Source organism: Petromyzon marinus, chromosome 67 (genome assembly GCF_048934315.1).
Source record: "Petromyzon marinus isolate PM22_M1 ecotype Great Lakes invasive population chromosome 67, UKy_Petmar_22M1.pri1.0, whole genome shotgun sequence".
Lineage (NCBI taxonomy): Eukaryota > Metazoa > Chordata > Hyperoartia > Petromyzontiformes > Petromyzontidae > Petromyzon > Petromyzon marinus.
Window position 1 is genome coordinate 5,676,381 of NC_133733.1, and position 23,041 is coordinate 5,699,421.

At 55.4% G+C, this 23,041-nt stretch overlaps 1 protein-coding gene across 1 annotated transcript in view; it reads left to right on the top strand.

Moving 5' to 3' along the window:
• The window catches only part of LOC116956754 (uncharacterized), a 31,362-nt gene extending 16,260 nt beyond the window's left edge, over positions 1-15,102 (top strand). The window contains exons 3-8 of the mRNA XM_076054732.1: positions 3,298-3,404; positions 6,336-6,434; positions 8,373-8,486; positions 10,378-10,433; positions 12,327-12,662; positions 14,302-15,102. Coding sequence (XP_075910847.1) covers positions 3,298-3,404; positions 6,336-6,434; positions 8,373-8,486; positions 10,378-10,433; positions 12,327-12,662; positions 14,302-15,102 — 1,513 coding nt within the window. The remainder of the gene's footprint in view (positions 1-3,297; positions 3,405-6,335; positions 6,435-8,372; positions 8,487-10,377; positions 10,434-12,326; positions 12,663-14,301) is intronic.
• The last annotated feature ends 7,939 nt before the right edge of the window (positions 15,103-23,041 follow it).

A 23,041-nucleotide genomic window follows, 5' to 3' on the forward strand; every position in this document is an offset into this window, starting at 1 on the left:
ACCCCCTTGTGTAACCCCCCTTGTGTAACCCCCCCTTGTGTAACCCCCTTGTGTAACCCCCCTTGTGTAACAACCCTTGTGTAACCCCCTTGTGTAACCCCCTTGTGTAACCCCCTTGTGTAACAACTCCTTGTGTAACCCCCTTGTGTAACCCCCTCGTGTAACCCCCTTGTGTAACCCTCTTGTGTAACCCTCTTGTGTAACCCCCTTGTGTAACCCCTCCCTTGTGGAACAACCCCTTGTGTAACAACCCCTTGTGTAACCCTCTTGTGTAACCCCTTGTGTAACCCCCTTGTGCAACCCCTTTGTGCAACCCCTTTGTGTAACCCCCCCTTGTGTAACCCCTCTTGTGGAACCCCCTTGTGTAACAACCCCCTTGTGTAACACCCCTTTGTGTAACCCCTCTTGTGTAACCCCCCTTGTGTAACCCCCTTGTGTAACCCCCCCTTGTGTAACCCCCCTTGTGTAACCCCCTTGTGTAACCCCCCTTGTGTAACAACCCTTGTGTAACCCCCTTGTGTAACCCTCTTGTGTAACCCTCTTGTGCAACCCCCTTGTGTAACCCCCTTGTGTAACCCCCTTGTGTAACAACCCCTTGTGTAACCCCCTTGTGTAACCCCCCCCCCCTTGTGTAACCCCCCTTGTGTAACAACCCTTGTGTAACCCCCTTGTGTAACCCTCTTGTGTAACCCTCTTGTGCAACCCCTTTGTGTAACCCCCTTGTGTAACTCCTCTTGTGTAACCCCTTGTGTAACCCCCTTGTGTAACCCCCTTGTGTAACAACCCCTTGTGTAACCCCCTTGTGTAACAACCCCTTGTGTAACCCCCTTGTGTAAACCCCTTGTGTAACCCCCCTTGTGTAACAACCCTCTTGTGTAACCCCCTTGTGTAACCCCCTTGTGTAACAACCCCCTTGTGTAACCCCCTTGTGTAACAACCCCTTGTGTAACACCCCCTTGTGTATCCCCCTTGTGTAACAACCCCTTGTGTATCCCCCTTGTGTAACAACCCTTGTGTAACCCCCTTGTGTAACAACCCTTGTGTAACCCCCTTGTGTAACCCCCTTGTGTAAACCCCTTGTGTAACCCCCTTGTGTAACAACCCCTTGTGTAACCCCCTTGTGTAAACCCCTTGTGTAACCCCCCTTGTGTGACAACCCTTGTGTAACCCTCTTGTGTAACCCTCTTGTGTAACCCCCTTGTGTAACCCCTCCCTTGTGTAACAACCCCTTGTGTAACAACCCCTTGTGTAACAACCCCTTGTGTAACCCCCTTGTGTAACCCCTTTGTGTACCAACCCCTTGTGTAACTCCCTTGTGTAACGCCCTTGTGTAACCCCTCTTGCGTAAGCCCCTTGTGTAACCCCCTTGTGTAACCCCCTTGTGTAACAACTCCTTGTGTAACCCCCTTGTGTAACCCCCTTGTGTAACCCTCTTGTGTAACCCCCTTGTGTAACCCCTCCCTTGTGTAACAACCCCTTGTGTAACAACCCCTTGTGTAACCCTCTTGTGTAACCCCTTGTGTAACCCCCTTGTGCAACCCCTTTGTGTAACCCCCCCTTGTGTAACCCCTCTTGTGGAACCCCCTTGTGTAACAACCCCCTTGTGTAACACCCCTTTGTGTAACCCCTCTTTGTGTAACCCCCCCTTGTATAACCCCCTTGTGTAACCCCCCCTTGTGTAACCCCCCCTTGTGTAACCCCCTTGTGTAACCCCCCTTGTGTAACAACCCTTATGTAACCCCCTTGTGTAACCCTCTTGTGTAACCCTCTTGTGCAACCCCCTTGTGTAACCCCCTTGTGTAACCCTCTTGTGTAACCCCCTTGTGTAACCCCCTTGTGTAACCCCCTTGTGTAACAACCCCTTGTGTAACCCCCTTGTGTAACAACCCCTTGTGTAACCCCCTTGTGTAAACCCCTTGTGTAACCCCCCTTGTGTAACAACCCTCTTGTGTAACCCCCTTGTGTAACCCCCTTGTGTAACAACTCCTTGTGTAACCCTCTTGTGTAACCCCCTTGTGTAACCCCCTTGTGTAACCCTCTTGTGTAACCCTCTTGTGTAACCCCTCCCTTGTGTAACAACCCCTTGTGTAACAACCCCTTGTGTAACCCTCTTGTGTAACCCCTTGTGTAACCCCCTTGTGCAACCCCTTTGTGTAACCCCCCCCCCTTGTGTAACCCCTCTTGTGGAACCCCCTTGTGTAACAACCCCCTTGTGTAACACCCCTTTGTGTAACCCCTCTTGTGTAACCCCCCCTTGTGTAACCCCCTTGTGTAACCCCCCTTGTGTAACCCCCCCTTGTGTAACCCCCTTGTGTAACCCCCCTTGTGTAACAACCCTTGTGTAACCCCCTTGTGTAACCCCCTTGTGTAACCCCCTTGTGTAACAACTCCTTGTGTAACCCCCTTGTGTAACCCCCTCGTGTAACCCCCTTGTGTAACCCTCTTGTGTAACCCTCTTGTGTAACCCCCTTGTGTAACCCCTCCCTTGTGGAACAACCCCTTGTGTAACAACCCCTTGTGTAACCCTCTTGTGTAACCCCTTGTGTAACCCCCTTGTGCAACCCCTTTGTGCAACCCCTTTGTGTAACCCCCCCTTGTGTAACCCCTCTTGTGGAACCCCCTTGTGTAACAACCCCCTTGTGTAACACCCCTTTGTGTAACCCCTCTTGTGTAACCCCCCTTGTGTAACCCCCTTGTGTAACCCCCCCTTGTGTAACCCCCCTTGTGTAACCCCCTTGTGTAACCCCCCTTGTGTAACAACCCTTGTGTAACCCCCTTGTGTAACCCTCTTGTGTAACCCTCTTGTGCAACCCCCTTGTGTAACCCCCTTGTGTAACCCCCTTGTGTAACAACCCCTTGTGTAACCCCCTTGTGTAACCCCCTTGTGTAACAACCCCTTGTGTAACCCCCTTGTGTAACCCCCTTGTGTAAACCCCTTGTGTAACCCCCCTTGTGTAACAACCCTCTTGTGTAACCCCCTTGTGTAACCCCCTTGTGTAACAACTCCTTGTGTAACCCTCTTGTGTAACCCCCTTGTGTAACCCCCTTGTGTAACCCTCTTGTGTAACCCTCTTGTGTAACCCCCTTGTGTAACCCCTCCCTTGTGTAACAACCCCTTGTGTAACAACCCCTTGTGTAACCCTCTTGTGTAACCCCCTTGTGTAAACCCCTTGTGTAACCCCCCTTGTGTAACAACCCTCTTGTGTAACCCCCTTGTGTAACCCCCTTGTGTAACAACCCTGTTGTGTAACCCCCTTGTGTAACCCCCTTTTGTAACAACCCCCTGTGTCTCTCCAGCCTGCGTCCACATGCATTCTGCCGGGCCTACATCAATTTCTCGTCGAGCGAGGGCGTCCTGGAGTTCAGGGATCGGTTTGACGGCTACGTCTTCATCAACGAGAAAGGTGACTGATCAGGGTGGCTGGGGCCGTGACATCCACCAGGCACGCAGCCGGGCGGATGGTGGTGGTGGTGGTGGCGGCGGTGGTGGCGGCGGCGGCGGCGGCGGCGGTGGTGGTGGTGGTGTTGGTAGCGGCGGTGGTGGTGGTGGTGGCGGCGGTGGTGGTGGCGGTGGCGGTGGCGGTGGTGGCGGCGGTGGTGGTGGTGGTGTTGGTAGCGGCGGTGGTGGTGGTGGTGGCGGCGGTGGTGGTGGCGGTGGCGGTGGCGGCGGTGGTGGTGGTGGTGGTAGCGGCGGTGGCGGTGGAGGCGGTGGTGGTGGTGTTGGGGGTCCTGAGCAAAAACAACCCCCTACCTCCTCGTGGTGCCGGACGGCAACGCTGTGGTGAGCACTGCAATGGGGGGAGGGCCAACTTAGATTGGCCCTTCCCTTCATGGCGTTTGTAACCACCACAGCGGTATAAACGGAGGCTCTGGATGGGTGCGAGGGGCTGGTAACCCCTCCAACTTAAATTAACTACCGCTAAACTACGATGCAATAACTTATTAAGCTTGTGCCAGAGACCCCGGCCAAACCAAATTTGGCGGAGCCATTAGATTGAATCCTTACCCTTGGGGCTCCAAGGGTAAGGATTCAATCTAATGGCTCCGCCAAATTCAAAAAACCGCTACGTGTGGCCACGTGGAATGTTCAAACGCTCACTGCGGAGGAGAGGCTGCCACTCCCCTGTCGGGAGCTGGACCGGTACCGCCTGGGTTTCTGTGGTATTCAGGAGGTCCGGTGGATTGGCTCTGGCTCCTGCCACCATGAGGGGTGGACAGTCCTCTTCTCGGGGCAGGAGACTGCCAAACAACAGGGAGTGGCTCTTATTCTGAACAAAAGAATGAAGGGGGCGTGGGAGCGTGGCGGTGAGGTGTGGGACGCTGTAAGCCCCAGGATATTTGGGCTCGCCTTCCCATCAACCAGAGGCGAGGAGTGGTGGTCGTGGTTACTTATGCCTGCACCGAAGACGAATAGCCATGGAGGGAGCAGGCAAGGCCGATGAGTCAGATGCCTTCTATGACCACCTGTCACAGGTGCTAGCCAAAGTGGCCCCTTGGGATAGTCATCTTGTTGGGTGACTTCAATGCCCAAGTTGGTCCTGATGCTGGCTCCTGGTCTGGAGTGATTAGAAGGCATGGGCCAGATCAGCTCAATAACAACGGCAGGAGGCTGCTAGATTTTTGTGCAGCCCATGGGCTTGTAATTACCAACACGCTGTTCCGGCATCAGCGCATCCACACAACATCATAGATGCATGCCGGGTCCAAGCAAGAACATCTGCTGGACTACATAGTGACGGAAAAGCGGATGCGGGCCCATGTCCTTAACACCAGGACCTACCATGGAGCTGATCTGCCCACTGACCATCGACTTGTCATCTGTAAGATGCACCTGCCATTCTTCCACTCCGGTGATGGGTGTACACCCAGGACCCCATTCAAACCCTTAGTGACCTGGTCTCAGCTAGCTGATGATCATCGCTTGCGGCTGGGGTTTGCATCGTCCCCAACTCCTGATGTCGAGGGGAAATGGGCGATGTTTAGGACTGTGGCTCATGCAGCTGCAATGGCTGCTTTGGGTACACGGTCCAGACCTCCCCAGAGACCCTGGCTGACAGAGGAGGTGGTCAAGCTGGCTGAGAAAAAGCGACAGGCCCACTTTCATCGGCTACAGCATCCCACTTTCATCGGCTACAGCATCCCACGTCGGAGAATGAGGAGGCTCACCGCAACCTTCGCTTGGAGGCTCGGAGAGCCGTGAGGTGCTGCAAGGATGGGTTGTGGTCGCGGGTTGCTGAGGAGATGGAGTCTGCCTCAATGGCCCGCGATCACAAATCGCTCTTTAATTCCATAAAAAAGTAACCTGCAGCGCCACTCCTATTACCATCATCAGGGGAAAAGACGGTGATCCAATCGCTGACCCCCAGGAACAAGTTTACAGATTTGCTGAGCATTTCTGTGAGGTCCTGGGGGAGGGGAAATTCCTCAGCCTGGAAAACAACATGGGACAAAGTGGAGATGACCCTGCCGAAGCTGCAGTGCCTCAAATATTGGAAGAAGATGTCACCCCCTGTGAGTGGCTGGCTGAGGTGCCATCTGTCTGAGACCAGGAAAGGGACCGGACAGAGATGATCTCCTAAGCGAAATGCTGAGGGAGGGTGGCGTTTGTGCACAGACTGCCCTACATGACATCATAACAACAGTTGGATCACTGGACGGTTTCCGCTGGATTGGAAGGATGCCCTGGTGGTCCCCCTCTTTAAGAAGAGGAACCGCATAGACTCTAACAATTACAGGGGAATCTCACTCCTCAGTGTGCTGGGAAAGGTCGTGGCAAGGATTATTCAACATCGCTTTGCCAGGCACGCTGAGGAGAGGCTTGCGGAGCCCCAATGCGGTTTCAGGAAAGGGCGGTCCTGCACAGATGTCATATTTTCTGTCCGTCTGCTCCAGCAGAGGTGTAGGGAATTCCAGCAAGACCTACATTTTTGCTTTATTGACCTGGTCAAGGCCTATGATACCATCAGTAGGCCTGGGCTCTGGGTTGTTCTTCGTGTTTTTGTGATGGCGGCGCTGAAGATGGCGGTGGTGGTGGTGTTGATGGTGGTGGGGTTAATGGTGAATGGTGGCGGTGGTGGATGGTAGTGTTGGCGATGGCCTTGGTGGAGGTGGCGTTGATGGTGGTGGTGTTGGTGGTGGTGTCGTTGGTGGAGGTGGTGTTGATGGTGGTGGTGTTGGTGGTGGTGTCGTTGGTGGAGGTGGCGTTGATGGTGGTGGTGTCGTTGGTGGTGATGGTGGGCCTTACCTGGTAAAAATAGTTACGAAAAAAATGTTTTACTTTTTACTGCGCTCTTGTGTGGCTGCTGCTGCTGCTGCTCCTGCTCCACGCCTCTCAGGCCAAGAGTTCCCGGCCGTGGTGGAGTTTGCCGCCTTCCAGAAGATACCAAAGAAGCGAGTGCGCAAGAGAGACGCCAAGTGCGGAACCATCGAAGAAGGCAGGTCGCTAGAAAAGCCTCCCGTGTGGGGGCCCCCTCTCTGTCGCCACTGGGGAGCCAAGGGCTCCGGTGTGTGTGGATGTGTGACGTGAGTGAGTGGGTGGGTGAGTGGCTGGGTGAGTGGCTGAGTGACTGAGTGAGTGGGTGGTTGAGTGAGTTCGTTGAGTGAATGAGTGAGTGGGTGAGTGAAAATACGCTTGCGAAACGTGGACCCCCCTCTAATGGAACAGCTGCGCCGGTTAGAAACATTCAGACTGCCTTCCCTACGATCCATCCTGGGTTTGACCAGCAGGCTGGATTGTGTGAGGAGCTCACAAATCATAGAAAGATCTGGGCACATTTCCATCAGTGAGCTCCTCCGGCAGGCAAGGCTGAGTTGGCCGGGTCATGTAGCCCGCATGCCCAGTCACCGCATGCCCAAACAGCTTCTGTTTGGCCGCATAGAGGGGGTTAAATGGGCACGACATGGGCTGGAGATGAGATGGAGCTGATGCGGTACGGGAGGACGTGGAGCTGAGTGGACTTGCCGATGACCGGTACCAGCAGTGTCAAGATCGGCCTCTGTGGAGGAGGCTCGTGAAGGACGCTACTGGGCAGTTGGAGGCAGTCGCCCTCCAACAACAATGGAGGGCGGAGGAGCGACGCTCACAACAACCAGCGGAGCGCCCGGAGGCTAAAATTCAGCAAGTTGGAACAGTAGGGGGGTACAGGTGTTGCTATCGGCCAGTCGTCTCAGTCATTCGACCCATGGCACCTGGGTCTGTCCCGAGACCTCCTGTCAGCAGCGAGCCTTCGACACTTCACGTGGGCTCAAAGTGCACCTGGCCTGGCACAGGCGCTGTGGTGACGTCACCGTCACTTAGTAGCAAATGGTAGGTATAGTTAGTGGGTGAGTGGGTGGGTGGGTGGTAGCTGAGTTGGTGAGTGGGTGAGTGGGTAGGTGAGTGGGTGAGTGGGTGGGTGGTAGCTGAGTGGGTGGGTGGTAGCTGAGTGGGTGGCTGAGTGGGTGAGTGGACGCATTTAAAAGGCAATGCTTACATTATCAGAGCGTGTTTGTTTTGCCACAAGTACGTGTGGTTAATGCAGACTTCACGCCTTGCAATGTGTGTGTGTGTCCAGTTGGTGTTTGAACATCTTAACACAGATCCTGTTCTATGACCATATTTGGAGTAAAGCCTGACCCTTGACCTGAAGCCTGACCCTTGACTTGTAGCCTGACCCTTGGCTTGAAGCCTGACCCTTGACTTGTAGCCTAACCCTTGACTTGTAGCCTGACCCTTGACTTGTAGCCTAACCCTTGGCTTGAAGCCTGACCCTTGACTTGAAGCCTGACCCTTGACTTGAAGCCTGACCCTTGACTTGTAGCCTGACCCTTGACTTGAAGCCTGACCCTTGACTTGTAGCCTGACCCTTGACTTGAAGCCTGACCCTTGACTTGAAGCCTGACCCTTGACTTGTAGCCTGACCCTTGACTTGTAGCCTGACCCTTGACTTGTAGCCTGACCCTTGACTTGTAGCCTAACCCTTGACTTGTAGCCTGACCCTTGGCTTGAAGCCTGACCCTTGACTTGTAGCCTAACACTTGGCTTGAAGCCTGACCCTTGACTTGAAGCCTGACCCTTGACTTGAAGCCTGACCCTTGACTTGTAGCCTGACCCTTGGCTTGAAACCTGACCCTTGGCTTGAAACCTGACCCTTGACTTGAAGCCTGACCCTTGACTTGAAGCCTGACCCTTGACTTGAAGCCTGACCCTTGACTTGTAGCCTGACCCTTGACTTGTAGCCTGACCCTTGACTTGTAGCCTGACCCTTGGCCTGAAGCCTGACCCTTGACCTGAAGCCTGACCCTTGACCTGCAGCCTGACCCTTGACCTGAAGCCTGACTCTAATCACATGTTTTTGTTGTTGTTGTGATTGATCGCGACGCCGCCACGACAGATGAAGACTTCTCGCGCTTCCTGGAAAGCTGCAGGGAGCAGACCGACGACGGAGGAGCCAAGAACCCCGAGCAGTTGCTGGAGGAGGTGGAAGCCCGGACTCGGGAGATGGGCAGTGAGTCTGGGGAGATGGGCAGTGAGTCTGGGGGTGATGGGCAGTGAGTCTGGGGGAGATGGGCAGTGAGTCTGGGGGAGATGGGCAGTGAGTCTGGGGGAGATGGGGAGATGGGGAGTGAGTCTGGGGGTGATGGGCAGTGAGTCTGGGGGTGATGGGCAGTGAGTCTGGGGGAGATGGGGAGATGGGCAGTGAGTCTGGGGGTGATGGGCAGTGAGTCTGGGGGAGATGGGGAGATGGGCAGTGAGTCTGGGGGTGATGGGGTGATGGGCAGTGAGTCTGGGAGTGATGGGCAGTGAGTCTGGGGGTGATGGGCAGTGAGTCTGGGGGTGATGGGCAGTGAGTCTGGGGGTGATGGGCAGTGAGTCTGGGGGTTATGGGGAGATGGGCAGTGAGTCTGGGGGTGATGGGCAGTGAGTCTGGGGGAGATGGGCAGTGAGTCTGGGGGTGATGGGCAGTGAGTCTGGGGGAGATGGGCAGTGAGTCTGGGGGTGATGGGCAGTGAGTCTGGGGGTGATGGGCAGTGAGTCTGGGGGTGATGGGGAGATGGGCAGTGAGTCTGGGGGTGATGGGCAGTGAGTCTGGGGGTGATGGGGAGATGGGCAGTGAGTCTGGGGGACATGGGCAGTGAGTCTGGGGGAGATGGGCAGTGAGTCTGGGGGAGATGGGCAGTGAGTCTGGGGGTGATGGGCAGTGAGTCTGGGGGTGATGGGCAGTGAGTCTGGGGGAGATGGGGAGATGGGCAGTGAGTCTGGGGGTGATGGGGTGATGGGCAGTGAGTCTGGGAGTGATGGGCAGTGAGTCTGGGGGTGATGGGCAGTGAGTCTGGGGGTGATGGGCAGTGAGTCTGGGGGTGATGGGCAGTGAGTCTGGGGGTTATGGGGAGATGGGCAGTGAGTCTGGGGGTGATGGGCAGTGAGTCTGGGGGAGATGGGCAGTGAGTCTGGGGGTGATGGGCAGTGAGTCTGGGGGAGATGGGCAGTGAGTCTGGGGGTGATGGGCAGTGAGTCTGGGGGTGATGGGCAGTGAGTCTGGGGGTGATGGGGAGATGGGCAGTGAGTCTGGGGGTGATGGGCAGTGAGTCTGGGGGTGATGGGGAGATGGGCAGTGAGTCTGGGGGACATGGGCAGTGAGTCTGGGGGAGATGGGCAGTGAGTCTGGGGGAGATGGGCAGTGAGTCTGGGGGTGATGGGCAGTGAGTCTGGGGGTGATGGGCAGTGAGTCTGGGGGAGATGGGCAGTGAGTCTGGGGGTGATGGGCAGTGAGTCTGGGGGTGATGGGCAGTGAGTCTGGGGGAGATGGGCAGTGAGTCTGGGGGTGATGGGCAGTGAGTCTGGGGGAGATGGGCAGTGAGTCTGGGGGTGATGGGCAGTGAGTCTGGGGGTGATGGGCAGTGAGTTTGGGGGTGATGGGGTGATGGGCAGTGAGTCTGGGGGAGATGGGGAGATGGGCAGTGAGTCTGGGGGTGATGGGCAGTGAGTCTGGGGGTGATGGGGTGATGGGGTGATGGGGAGATGGGCAGTGAGTCTGGGGGTGATGGGCAGTGAGTCTGGGGGTGATGGGGTGATGGGGAGATTGGGCAGTGAGTCTGGGGGTGATGGGCAGTGAGTCTGGGGGTGATGGGGAGATGGGGAGATGGGCAGTGAGTCTGGGGGAGATGGGCAGTGAGTCTGGGGGTGATGGGGAGATGGGGAGATGGGCAGTGAGTCTGGGGGTGATGGGAGATGGGCAGTGAGTCCGAAGAGAGAGGAGTGGAGGCGGTGGGTAGCTCTAGTGGCGCACGTTCGTGATGTCCGTCCGCTGCTCGCCGAGCTGTGTAACAGCGCCGTTATGCAACGTAGCGGACACCGCCGCCACGCGTTAACACCGCACTTTGTTGTTTGTGTTGCAGCGAATAAATCGACACCTCTGCTGGAATATATCAAGAACAAAATGCTGGAGAAACAGGTAGATTTAGTGTTGTACGTGTGTGTGACCGAGTGTACGTGTGTGTGTGTGTGACCGAGTGTACGTGTGTGTGACCGAGTGTACATGTGTGTGTGTGTGACCTGAGTGTACATGGTGTACGTGTGTGTGTGTGACTGAGTGTACGTGAGTGTGTGACTGAGTGTACGTGTGTGTATGTGTGTGTGTGTGACCTGAGTGTACATGGTGTACGTGTGTGTGTGTGACTGAGTGTACGTGTGTGTGACCGAGTGTACGTGTGTGTGTGTGACCGAGTGTACGTGTGTGTGTGAGTGTGTGACCGAGTGTACGTGTGTGTGTGTATGACCGAGTGTACGTGTGTGTGTGGCCGAGTGTACGTGTGTGTGTGACCGAGTGTACGTGTGTGTGACTGAGTGTACGTGTGTGTGTGACCGAGTGTACGTGTGTGTGACTGAGTGTACGTGTGTGTGTGACCGAGTGTACGTGTGTGTGTGTATGACCGAGTGTACGTGTGTGTGTGACCGAGTGTAGGTGTGTGTGTGTGACTGAGTGTACGTGTGTGTGTGTGTGTCACTGAGTGTACGTGAGTGTGTGACCGAGTGTACATGTGTGTATGTGTGTGTGTGTGACCTGAGTGTATGAGTGGGTGTGTGTGACTGAGTGTACGTGTGTGCGTGACTGAGTGTACGTGTGTGTGTGACCGAGTGTACATGGTGTACGTGTGTGTGTGTGACTGAGTGTACGTGAGTGTGTGACTGAGTGTACGTGTGTGTATGTGTGTGTGTGTGACCTGAGTGTACATGGTGTACGTGTGTGTGTGTGACTGAGTGTACGTGTGTGTGACCGAGTGTACGTGTGTGTGTGTGTGACCGAGTGTACGTGTGTGTGTGAGTGTGTGACCGAGTGTACGTGTGTGTGTGTATGACCGAGTGTACGTGTGTGTGTGGCCGAGTGTACGTGTGTGTGTGACCGAGTGTACGTGTGTGTGACTGAGTGTACGTGTGTGTGTGACCGAGTGTACGTGTGTGTGACTGAGTGTACGTGTGTGTGTGACCGAGTGTACGTGTGTGTGTGTATGACCGAGTGTACGTGTGTGTGTGACCGAGTGTAGGTGTGTGTGTGTGACTGAGTGTACGTGTGTGTGTGTGTGTGTGTCACTGAGTGTACGTGAGTGTGTGACCGAGTGTACATGTGTGTATGTGTGTGTGTGTGTGACCTGAGTGTATGAGTGGGTGTGTGTGACTGAGTGTACGTGTGTGCGTGACTGAGTGTACGTGTGTGTGACCGAATGTACGTGTGTCTGTGTGATTGAGTGTACGTGTGTGTGTGACCGAGTGTATGTGTGTGTGACCGAGTGTACGTGAGTGCGTGTGTGTCACTGAATGTACGTGAGTGTGTGTGTGACTGAGTGTACGTGAGTGTGTGACCGAATGTACGTGTGTCTGTGTGACTGAGTGTACGTGTGTGTGTGACCGAGTGTATGTGTGTGTGTGACTGAGTGTACGTGAGTGTGTGTGTGTCACTGAGTGTACGTGAGTGTGTGTGTGAGACTGAGTGTACGTGAGTGTGTGACCGAGTGTACGTGTGTGTATGTGTGTGTGACCTGAGTGTACATGGTGTACGTGTGTGCGTGTGTGACCGAGTGTATGAGTGGGTGTGTGTGACTGAGTGTACGTGTGTGTGTGTCCGGGTGTACGTGTGTGTGTGTGTGTGACTGAGTGTACGTGAGTGTGTGACCGAGTGTACGTGTGTGTATGTGTGTGTGACTGAGTGTACGTGTGTGTGTGTCCGGGTGTACGTGTGTGTGTGTGTGTGACTGAGTGTACGTGAGTGAGTGTGTGACCGAGTGTTGCATGTTGCCTCCGCCATGGTCACCGCCCTCACCGCCCTCACCGCCCTCACCGCTGTCACCAGCGAGCGAGGGAGGAGCGCTGGGCCGATCGGCGCCGTGTTGACTCTCGCCGATCGGTGGCGGCCGGCGGCGGCGGCGGCGGCGGCGGCGCCATCTCCGGGCACGACCCGCGGCGGCGCTATCGCGGCGCGGCGACGCCGGTGGCGGCGGCGGCGGACGACGCCGCCGGCATCGCCGCCGCCGCCGCCGCGGACGACGCCGCCGTCAGCGGGGGAGGCTCGCGGAGGGTCAGGCCCGAGGCCCGGCCACGGCGGACGGAGCGCCAGCGCGAGAGAGACGGCGCCGTCCACAAGGGTCCCCACGGCACGCAGGGCGGCGCGCCCGCCATGACGGTCAAGGTGAGGCCGTGCCCTGCGTACGTGTCTGTGTGTGTGTCTGTGTGTGTGTCTCTGTGTGTGTCTCTGTGTGTGTCTCTGTGTGTGTCTCTGTGTGTGTCTCTGTGTGTGTCTCTGTGTGTGTGTACGTGTCTCTGTGTCTCTGTGTGTGTCTCTGTGTGTGTGTACGTGTCTCTGTGTCTCTGTGTGTGTCTCTGTGTGTGTCTCTGTGTCTGTGTGTCTCTGTGTGTGTCTCTGTGTGTGTCTCTGTGTGTGTCTCTGTGTCTCTGTGTGTGTCTCTGTGTGTGTCTCTTTGTCTCTGTGTCTCTGTGTGTGTCTCTGTGTGTGTCTCTGTGTCTCTGTGTGTGTCTCTGTGTGTGTCTCTGTGTCTCTGTGTGTGTCTCTGTGTGTGTCTCTGTGTGTGTCTCTGTGTGTGTCTCTGTGTGTGTCTCTGTGTCTCTGTGTGTGTCTCTGTGTCTCTGTGTGTGTCTCTGTGTGCGCGTGTCTCTGTGCGTGGGGAGCGCTAGTGTAGCGGTTAGCGCTGCTCTGCCCTGTGAACCCGGCGACACAGCCAACACCGCCGGTGACGATTATCTGAACCGGTCCTGGGCCTCCCCTACGTCGACTCAGCCTCAAACGAGTAGCTGGTGTGGCGGTGTGCAGTGAACATCGCCACTGGGGGGAGACAAAGGTGGCCGGGCGTGGTGCTGGTGGCCACCCACCCCCTCGTGTGCCACAGTGCCGGCCTTTATAGGTGCTGCTCGCTAACAGCACTTGCCCCTACAGTCTGTTAAGGCTATATGGGGGATCTTTGTTGTTTTTTTTGCGCGTGCGTGTGTGCGTGCGTGCGTGCGTGCGTGTGTGCGTGTGTGCGTGCGTGTGTGCGTGTGTGCGTGCGTGCGTGTGTGCGAGTGCTACGCGTGTTTACAGAGATGATTACATATCCATTATTATTCCTGCACGGCGGCCTATGTACAATATAAACAGGTTGCCTTGTGCGTGTGCGTGTCTGTGTGTCTGTGTGTCCGCTTGTCTGTGTGTCAACGTGCCTGTGTGTCCATGTGTCCGTGTGTCTGTGTGTCTGTGTCCGTGTGTCCATGTGTCTGTATCCATGCGTCTGTGTGTCTGTGTGTCTGTGTCCGTGTGTCTGTGTGTCTGTGTCCGTGCGTCTGTGTGTCTGTGTGTCTGTGTCCGTGCATCTGTGTGTCTGTGTGTCTGTATCCGTGCGTCTGTGTGTCTGTGTCCGTGCGTCTGTGTGTCTGTGTCCGTGCGTCTGTGTGTCTGTGTGTCTGTATCCGTGTGTCTGTGTGTCTGTATCCGTGTGTCTGTGTGTCTGTATCCGTGTGTCTGTGTGTCTGTGTCCGTGCGTCTGTGTGTCTGTGCTTCTGCGTGTCTGTGTGTCTGTGTGTCTGTGCGTGTGTGCGTCTGTGTGTCTGTGTGTCTGCGTGTGTGTGTGTGTCTGTGCGTCTGTGTCTGCGTGTCTGTGCGTGTGTGTGTCTGTGTGTCTGTGTGTGTGTCTGTGTCTGTGTGTCTCTGTGTCTCTGTCTGTGTGTCTCTGTGTCTCTGTCTGTGTGTCTCTGTGTCTCTGTCTGTGTCTCTGTGTGTCTGTGTCTCTGTGTCTCTGTGTGTCTGTGCGTCCGTGCGTCCGCGCGCGACCTCCCAGCTGCTGCAAAAGCGCGGCCCTGCCGACCCCTCCGAGGCCAAGGCGGCGGCGCCGTCGCCGTCGCCGCCGTCGCCTCCTCCCCCTGCGCCGCCCCCTCAGGGCGCCGCCTCGGCGGCCCCCGGCCCCCCGGCGTCGCCCGCCGACTCCGAGGGGCGGGAGGCCGCCGGCTGGCCGCGGGAGCGCACGCGGCCCCGCGGGTGGGAGGAGAGCCGGCGCAAGCGGGCCGAGAGGGCGCAGCCCAGCGGCAGGGACGAGCGCGGCGAGGACGGCGGGGGAGGAGGAGGAGGTGGAGGAGGTGGTGGAGGAGGTGGAGGGGGAGGAGGAGGGGGAGGGAGATTCCTCTCGAGTCGAGGCGGGGAGAGAGACGGAGCGAAGGAGGCGGCAAAAGACCGGGACGGCGGCGGCGGCGGCAGGGAGGGCCCGACCAGGGACGCCGCTCGACCGCCGAGCGCGAGGGACTCCGGCGGCGGCGCCCGTTCCGTGAGGCCATCCGCACTGCCCCCGGGCCGGCCTGCTCCTCACCACCACAACCACCAGCAGCAGCCGCAGCCGCAGCAGCAGCAGCAGCAGCAGCAGCAGCAGCACCGGGAACCCCGGCCGGACGCCGGCGCCGACCAGGGGAGGCTCCGGGCGCCGAACGCCGCGGCGGCGCGGAGGCCCCCGAGGGAGGTGGAGGGGGGCGGGCGAGGGGAGAGCGCGGGGAGAGCGAGGGGAGGCCGGACGGCCGCTCGCCCGACCGCGACGGCGAGCGGGAGCGCCGCAAGGAGGAGGCGAGGACGCGCCGACTCCGGAACAAGGTGACGGTGGGCCTCCCCCTGGGTCGCCACGCACGAACTTCGCCGCCGGTGGGGGGGGGGGGGGGGGGGAGACAAAGGCGGCCGGGAGCGGCGCGCGGTTTGCCGGCCGCCGCCATCGTGCGTCACGGTGCCGGCCTTCACGGGCGCTGCTGCTGCTGAGCTGCTGCTGCCGCTCAGCAGCAGCTCAGCAGCAGCAGCGCTTGCCCCGACAGTCCTGTCGACGGCCGCACGGGGGATCTTCGTCCTCCGCTTGCGCGCGCGTGGAGAGCGGTGGTGCGGCGGTTAGCGCCACGCCGCGCCACGACCCCGGCGAGCCGAGTTCGATTCCCGCTCACGGCCAACGCCGGCGACGATTGTCTGAACCGGTCCCGGGCCTCCACCTAGGTCGGCTCGGCCTCAGTTGAGTAGCTGGTGTAGCGGTGTGTTGTGGTGAACGTCGCCACTGGGGGGGGGGGGAGACAAAGGCGACCGGGCGTGGTGCTGGTAGCCACCCACCCCCCCCCCTCGCGTGCCACGGCGCTGGTAGCCTTCACAGCACTTGCCCCTACAGCCTGTTAGAGGCTACACGGGGGACCTTTGTCTGTGTCTACCTTCACAGGTGCTGCTGCTACTCACTACTCACAGCACTTGCCCCTACAGCCTGTTAGAGGCTACACGGGGGACCTTTGTCTGTGTCTACCTTCACAGGTGCTGCTGCTACTCGCTACTCACAGCACTTGCCCCTACAGCTTGTTAAAGGCTACACGGGGGACCTTTGTCTGTGTCTACCTTCACAGGTGCTGCTGCTACTCACAGCACTTGCCCCTACAGCCTGTTAGAGGCTACACGGGGGACCTTTGTGTCTACCTTCACAGGTGCTGCTGCTACTCGCTGCTCACAGCACTTGCCCCTAGAGCCTGTTAAAGGCTACACGGGGGACCTTTGTCTGTGTCTACCTTCACAGGTGCTGCTGCTACTCACAGCACTTGCCCCTACAGCCTGTTAGAGGCTACACGGGGGACCTTTGTGTCTACCTTCACAGGTGCTGATGCTACTCCCTAACAGCACTTGCCCCTACAGTGTGTTAAGGCTACACGGGGGATCTTTGTGTGTGTGTGTGCGCGTGCTGTAGGAACGGCCGTCAATCCAGCTGTACACTCCGGGGGGTGGGCGCCGACAGCAAAGACCAGACGTTTCGCAGCCTGGCCAAGAGAAGGACGGCCCAGCCACATAGTGGCTACTGTGTACACACACGCATGTACACACGCACGCACACACTGACACACACAGGCACACACACACGAAGATAAACACACACACTGACGTACACACCGGAGTACACAGGCACACACCGCACAGACAAAGGTCCCCCGTGTAGCCTCTATCAGGGCAAGTGCTGTTTGTGGCGAGTAGCAGCAGCAGCGCCTACGAACCAATCACCCAACATCATCACCAGCCATCACCACCACCCATCATCACCACCACCCATCACCACCACCACCACCCATCACCACCACCACAAATCATCACCATCACCACCACCACCACCACAAATCATCACCACCACCACCCATCACCACCACCAAAAATCATCACTGCCACCACCACACATCATCATCACCCATCACCACCACCACCCATCACCACCACCACAAATCATCACCACCACCACCCATCACCACCACCAAAAATCATCACTGCCACCACCACACATCATCACCACCACCCATCATCACCACCACCCATCATCATCATCATCACCACCACCACCATCATCATCATCATCACCACCACCACCACCCATCACCACCACAAATCACCACCACCATCATCACTGCCACCAACACCACCACCATCACCACCACAAATCATCACCACCACCACCCATCACCACCACCAAAAATCATCACTGCCACCACCACACATCATCACCACCACCCATCATCACCACCACCCATCATCATCATCACCACCACCACCATCATCATCATCACCACCACCACCACCCATCACCACCACAAATCACCACCACCAACATCACTGCCACCAACACCACCACCATCATCACCACCATCACCACCACAAATCATCACCACCACCACCACAAATCATCATCACCACCACCACCACACATCATCACCACAAATCATCACCACCACCACACATCATCACCACCACCACCACACATCATCACCACCACCACCACCACAAATCATCACCACCACCACACATAATCACCACCACCACCCATCACCACCACCCATCACCACCACAAATCATCACCACCACCCATCATCATCATAGCACACGAGGGGGGTGGGTGGCCAGCACCGTGCCCGCCCGGCCGCCTTTGTCTCCCCAGTGGCGATGTTTGCTACACACCACCACCAGGTGCTTAATTTGAGGCTGAGTCGACCTAGGGGAGGAGGCCCAGGACCGGTTAAGTTATTCGTCGCTGGTGTCGGCCGTGAGCGGGAATCGAACTCGGGTAGCCGGGTTCATAGCGCAACACCGGGCTAACCGCTGCACCACCACTCCCCCCACGCTCACTCAGACACACGGAGACGCGCACACAGAGACACACACACAGAGACACACGCAGAGACGCACACACACAGAGACGCGCACAGAGACGCGCACAGAGACACGCACACAGAAACACACACAGAGATGCGCACAGAGACACACACACAGAGACACACAGAGACGCACACACAGAGACACACACAGAGACGCGCACACAGACACACAAACACACAGACACACAGACACCTCCGCCCTCTCTCCCAGGAATAGCCCTGGAACAGAGGAAACGGGGGGGGGGGGGCGGTTATTGTAAGTCATGCTCCCTGGGGGAGGCACAGTCAGACAGACCCAGGTGGGAGCGAGTGGACGGGTGACAGTGTCACAGTCAGACAGACCCAGGTGGGAGCGAGTGGACGGGTGACGGTGTCACAGCCAGACCCAGGTGGGAGCGAGTGAACGGCTGACGGCGTCACAGCCAGACAGACCCAGGTGGGAGTGGGTGGACGGGTGACAGTGTCACAGTCAGACAGACCCAGGTGGGAGTGAGTGGACGGGTGACAGTGTCACAGTCAGACAGACCCAGGTGGGTGTGAGTGGACGGCTGACGGCGTCACAGCCAGACAGACCCAGGTGGGAGTGAGTGGACGGGTGACAGTGTCACAGTCAGACAAACCCAGGTGGGAGTGAGTGGACGGGTGACAGTGTCACAGTCAGACAGACCCAGGTGGGAGTGAGTGGACGGGTGACAGTGTCACAGTCAGACAGACCCAGGTGGGAGCGAGTGGACGGGTGACAGTGTCACAGTCAGACAGACCCAGGTGGGAGTGAGTGGACGGGTGTCAGCATCACAGTCAGACAGACCCAGGTGGGAGTGAGTGGACGGGTGACAGTGTCACAGTCAGACAGACCCAGGTGGGAGTGAGTGGACGGGTGACAGTGTCACAGTCAGACAGACCCAGGTGGGAGTGAGTGGACGGGTGACAGTGTCACAGTCAGACAGACCCAGGTGGGAGCGGGTGGATGGCTGACAGCGTCACAGTCAGACAGACCCAGGTGGGAGTGAGTGGACGGGTGACAGCGTCACAGTCAGGCAGACCCAGGTGGGAGTGAGTGGACGGGTGACAGTGTCACAGCCAGAATGACCCAGGTGGGAGTGAGTGGACGGGTGACATTGTCACAGTCAGACAGACCCAGGTGGGAGCGAGTGGACGGGTGACGGTGTCACAGCCAGACAGATCCAGGTGGGAGCGAGTGGATGGGTGACAGTGTCACAGCCAGACAGACCCAGGTGGGAGTGAGTGGACGGGTGTCAGCGTCACAGCCAGACAGACCCAGGTGGGAGTGGGTGGACGGCTGACAGCGTCACAGTCAGACAGACCCAGGTGGGAGCGAGTGGACGGCTGACAGCGTCACAGTCAGACAGACCGTGCGCACTGTCCCATGGATGGTTGCGTCATCTTGGATGCACAGATTCAAATAAACGTTCTGTGCCTTGACACTTTTTTTTTTGCTAATGCGCCCGCCTGCACGCGCGGCGATTTAAAAACACACGCAGCAACATAACCACCACACACACACACACAAACACACGCACGCACGTGCACGCACATATGAACCTCATGGCAGTGCCCCCGGGGGGTCGCGAATGAACGCAATTAATTTATTTTTGGCACACGTAAACGCCGCTAACCACCTGGCGCGGATCCTTCCGTTGCCGCAATCGTCCAAGCGGCGGCGGCGGCGGCGGCGGCGGACGAACGAACGCGCGGAAGAAACAAAACTTTTTAAACTTCGATTGGCGCGGAGCTCGTCGAAGGGGAACAGATCGCCGCGCCGTTCGCCTTGAGCGGACGTGAAATGACGTCGCGACGCAGTTCATGCTACAGCCGTGAGGTTCACATATATACAATGGGTGTAAAAAGGTAATGAAAGGGTGGGTGGGGTGGTGGTGGTGGGGTGGGGTCTGTGAGTGTTGCCCCCGCGGTGGTGATTGGTGTCCCGGGGGGGGGGGGAGCGCGTGAAGTTGGAGGGGTACCTCCGACCTGGAAAGGTGGAAACCGCCGGCGCTCGGGATTTGGAGTTGGGATTGCACGGCGAGGGTCTTTGAGACCGAGGGTCGTAGTGGTAACAATGTGCCTTGTCCCTTAGCGGGGTTTGGGGTGGGGAGAGGGAATCTTAAATAATAAAATAAAGATGCCGCCCGCTGTTGAAATTTAAATTCCGTTTCGCCTTCACCCCGGGTCGCTGTCGCAGCCTCGTCAGCTTGCTGCTGTGTGGTTTGAGCGTGTTCCCCTCCCACTGCACTACACACTATACACTACACTATACACTACACTATACACTACACTATACACTACACTACTATACACTACTATACACTACACTATACACTACTATACACTACACTATATACTACACTATACACTACACTATACACTACACTATACACTACACTATACACTACACTTTACACTACACTATACACTACACTATACACTACACTATACACTACTATACACTACACTATACACTACACTACACACTACACTATACACTACACTATACACTACACTTTACACTACACTATACACTACTATACACTACACTATACACTACACTATACACTACTATACACTACACACTACACTATACACTACTATACACTACACTATACACTACACTTTACACTACTATACACTACTATACACTACACTATACACTACTATACACTACACTATACACTACTATACACTACACTATATACTACACTATACACTGCACTATACACTACACTATACACTACACTATACACCACTATACACTACACTATACACTACTATACACTACACTATACACTACACTATACACTACACTATACACTACACTATACACTACTATATACTACTATACACCACTATACACTACTATACACTACACTATACACTACACACTACTATACACTGCACTATACACTACACTATACACTACTATACACTACACTATACACTACACTATACTACACACTACTATACACTACACCAGTGGTTCTTAACCTGGGTTCGATCGAACCCCAGGGGTTCGGTGAGTCGATCTCAGGGGTTCGGCAGAGCCCCCGCCACGGAGGTCCGGACACACTTGAATTATTGTGTAAATTTGTGATGACACACACGGCCCGCTTGGCCATCACTGGCTGCAGATGATCATGCTACACTGCTTGGCCAATCAGCGCTGCGGGGAATTTAGTGCGTACTCAGTAGTCAACGTGTGACTGTTGTTGTCGTACGTCGTGTGATTTCTTTAATATTTTATCCATACTAACTATGTCGGGCAAAAGAAGAAAGTGGTCGGACGAATATGTACAACATGGATTCTCATGTATCACGGAACGTGATGGGAGTGAGCGTCCTATCTGCATGATTTGCAACGCCAAGTTGAGCAACTCTAGTCTTGCACCGGCAAAACTAAAGGAACACTTCTTGAAGCTGCATGGAGACGGGGAATACAAGAACACAACACTTGCTGAATTCAGGGTGAAGAGAGCCAGATTCGATGAAAGGGCCACTCTGCCTGCTCTTGGATTTGTACCTGTTAACAAACCGATCCTGACAGCATCGTACGAAGTTGCTTACCTGATCGCAAAGCAGGGCAAGCCACACACCATTGGTGAAACACTTGTGAAACCAGCTGCATTAAAGATGGCGAATCTGATACTCGGAACAGCGGCCGAAGGTAAATTATCCCAAATTCCCCTTTCAAATGACACCGTCAGTGACAGAATAGAAGACATGAGTAAAGACATCTTGGCTCAAGTAGTCGCAGATCTGATTTCAAGCCCGGCAAAATTCAGCCTTCAACTCGACGAAACCACAGACGTTTCTGATCTAAGCCAGCTTGCTGTTTTTGTACGCTATGTGAAAGACGACATGATAAAAGAAGAGTTTTTATTTTGTAAGCCTCTTACAACAACAACGAAGGCAGCCGATGTGAAGAAGCTTGTGGATGACTTCTTCAGAGACAACAATCTTTCATGGGATATGGTTTCTGCAGTTTGTACGGACGGAACTCCAGTCATGCTGGGAAGAAAGTCTGGTTTTGGTGCGCTAGTAAAGGCCGATGCACTACACATCATTGTGACGCATTGTATTCTGCACAGGCATGCGTTGGCAACAAAAACCTTACCTCCAAAAATGACAGAAGTATTAAAAACTGTGGTGGAATGTGTGAACTATGTGCGAAAAAGTGCTCTGAGGCACCGCATCTTCAGTGAGCTGTGTAAAGAAATGGGCTCTGAATTTGAGGTACTTCTGCTCCATTCTAATATTCGGTGGTTATCCCGGGGACAGGTGCTGAATCGTGTTTTTGCCATGCGTGTGGAATTAGCCCTGTTTTTGCAAGAGCACCAACACTGCCATGCAGATTGCTCCAAAAATCCTGAGTTCATTCTCATTTTAGCGTACATGGCTGATATATTCGCAGCTCTCAATCATCTCAATCAGCAGATGCAGGGTGGTGGAGTCAATATCATGGAAGCGGAAGAAGACCTGAAGGCTTTTCAAAAAAAGCTACCGTTATGGAAACGACGAACAGAGAACAATAACTTCGCAAACTTCCCGCTTCTGGACGACTGTGCAAGTAAGATCGAAGATGTGTCTGGAATCGGAGATATTTCTGTATCCACGGAACTGAAGCAAACAATTGCCACGCACTTAGATGAGCTTGCAAAGTCTCTCGACGGATATTTCCCTACAAGAGAGTCATATCCAACATGGGTGAGACAGCCGTTCACGTTTGCTGTTGAAACAGCAGATGTCAATGATGAATTCCTCGACGAAATCATTGAAATTCAGCAGAGCCAGGTTCAACAGCAACTCTTCAGAACAACAACGCTCTCAACGTTTTGGTGTCGACAAATGAACAAGTATCCAGTTATTGCTAAGAAAGCCCTGGATTTTTTATACCATTTGTTACAACATATCTTTGTGAGCAATCCTTTTCGAGGATGCTGGACATAAAAACGAAGAAAAGGAACAGACTTTGCTGTGAAAATGACATGAGAGTGGCACTTGCCAAGGTGAAGCCACGCATATCTGAACTGATCTCTCAAAGGCAACAGCAGAAGTCACATTGATTTCCAGGTATGTAATTTGTTGTGAGTTTATGCATTGTGTTGGTTTTATTCTTTGAACAAGGTAATGTTCATGCACGGCTCATTTTGTGTACCAGTAAAAAACATATCTATGTCTTGAATTTGAAAAAAATCACATTTTATTTTTCACTAAAGAGGGGTTCGGTGAATGCGCATATGAAACTGGTGGGGTTCGGTACCTCCAACAAGGTTAAGAACCACTGCACTACACTATACACTGCACTATACACTACACTATACACCACACTACACTACTATACACTACACTATACACTACACTATACACTACACT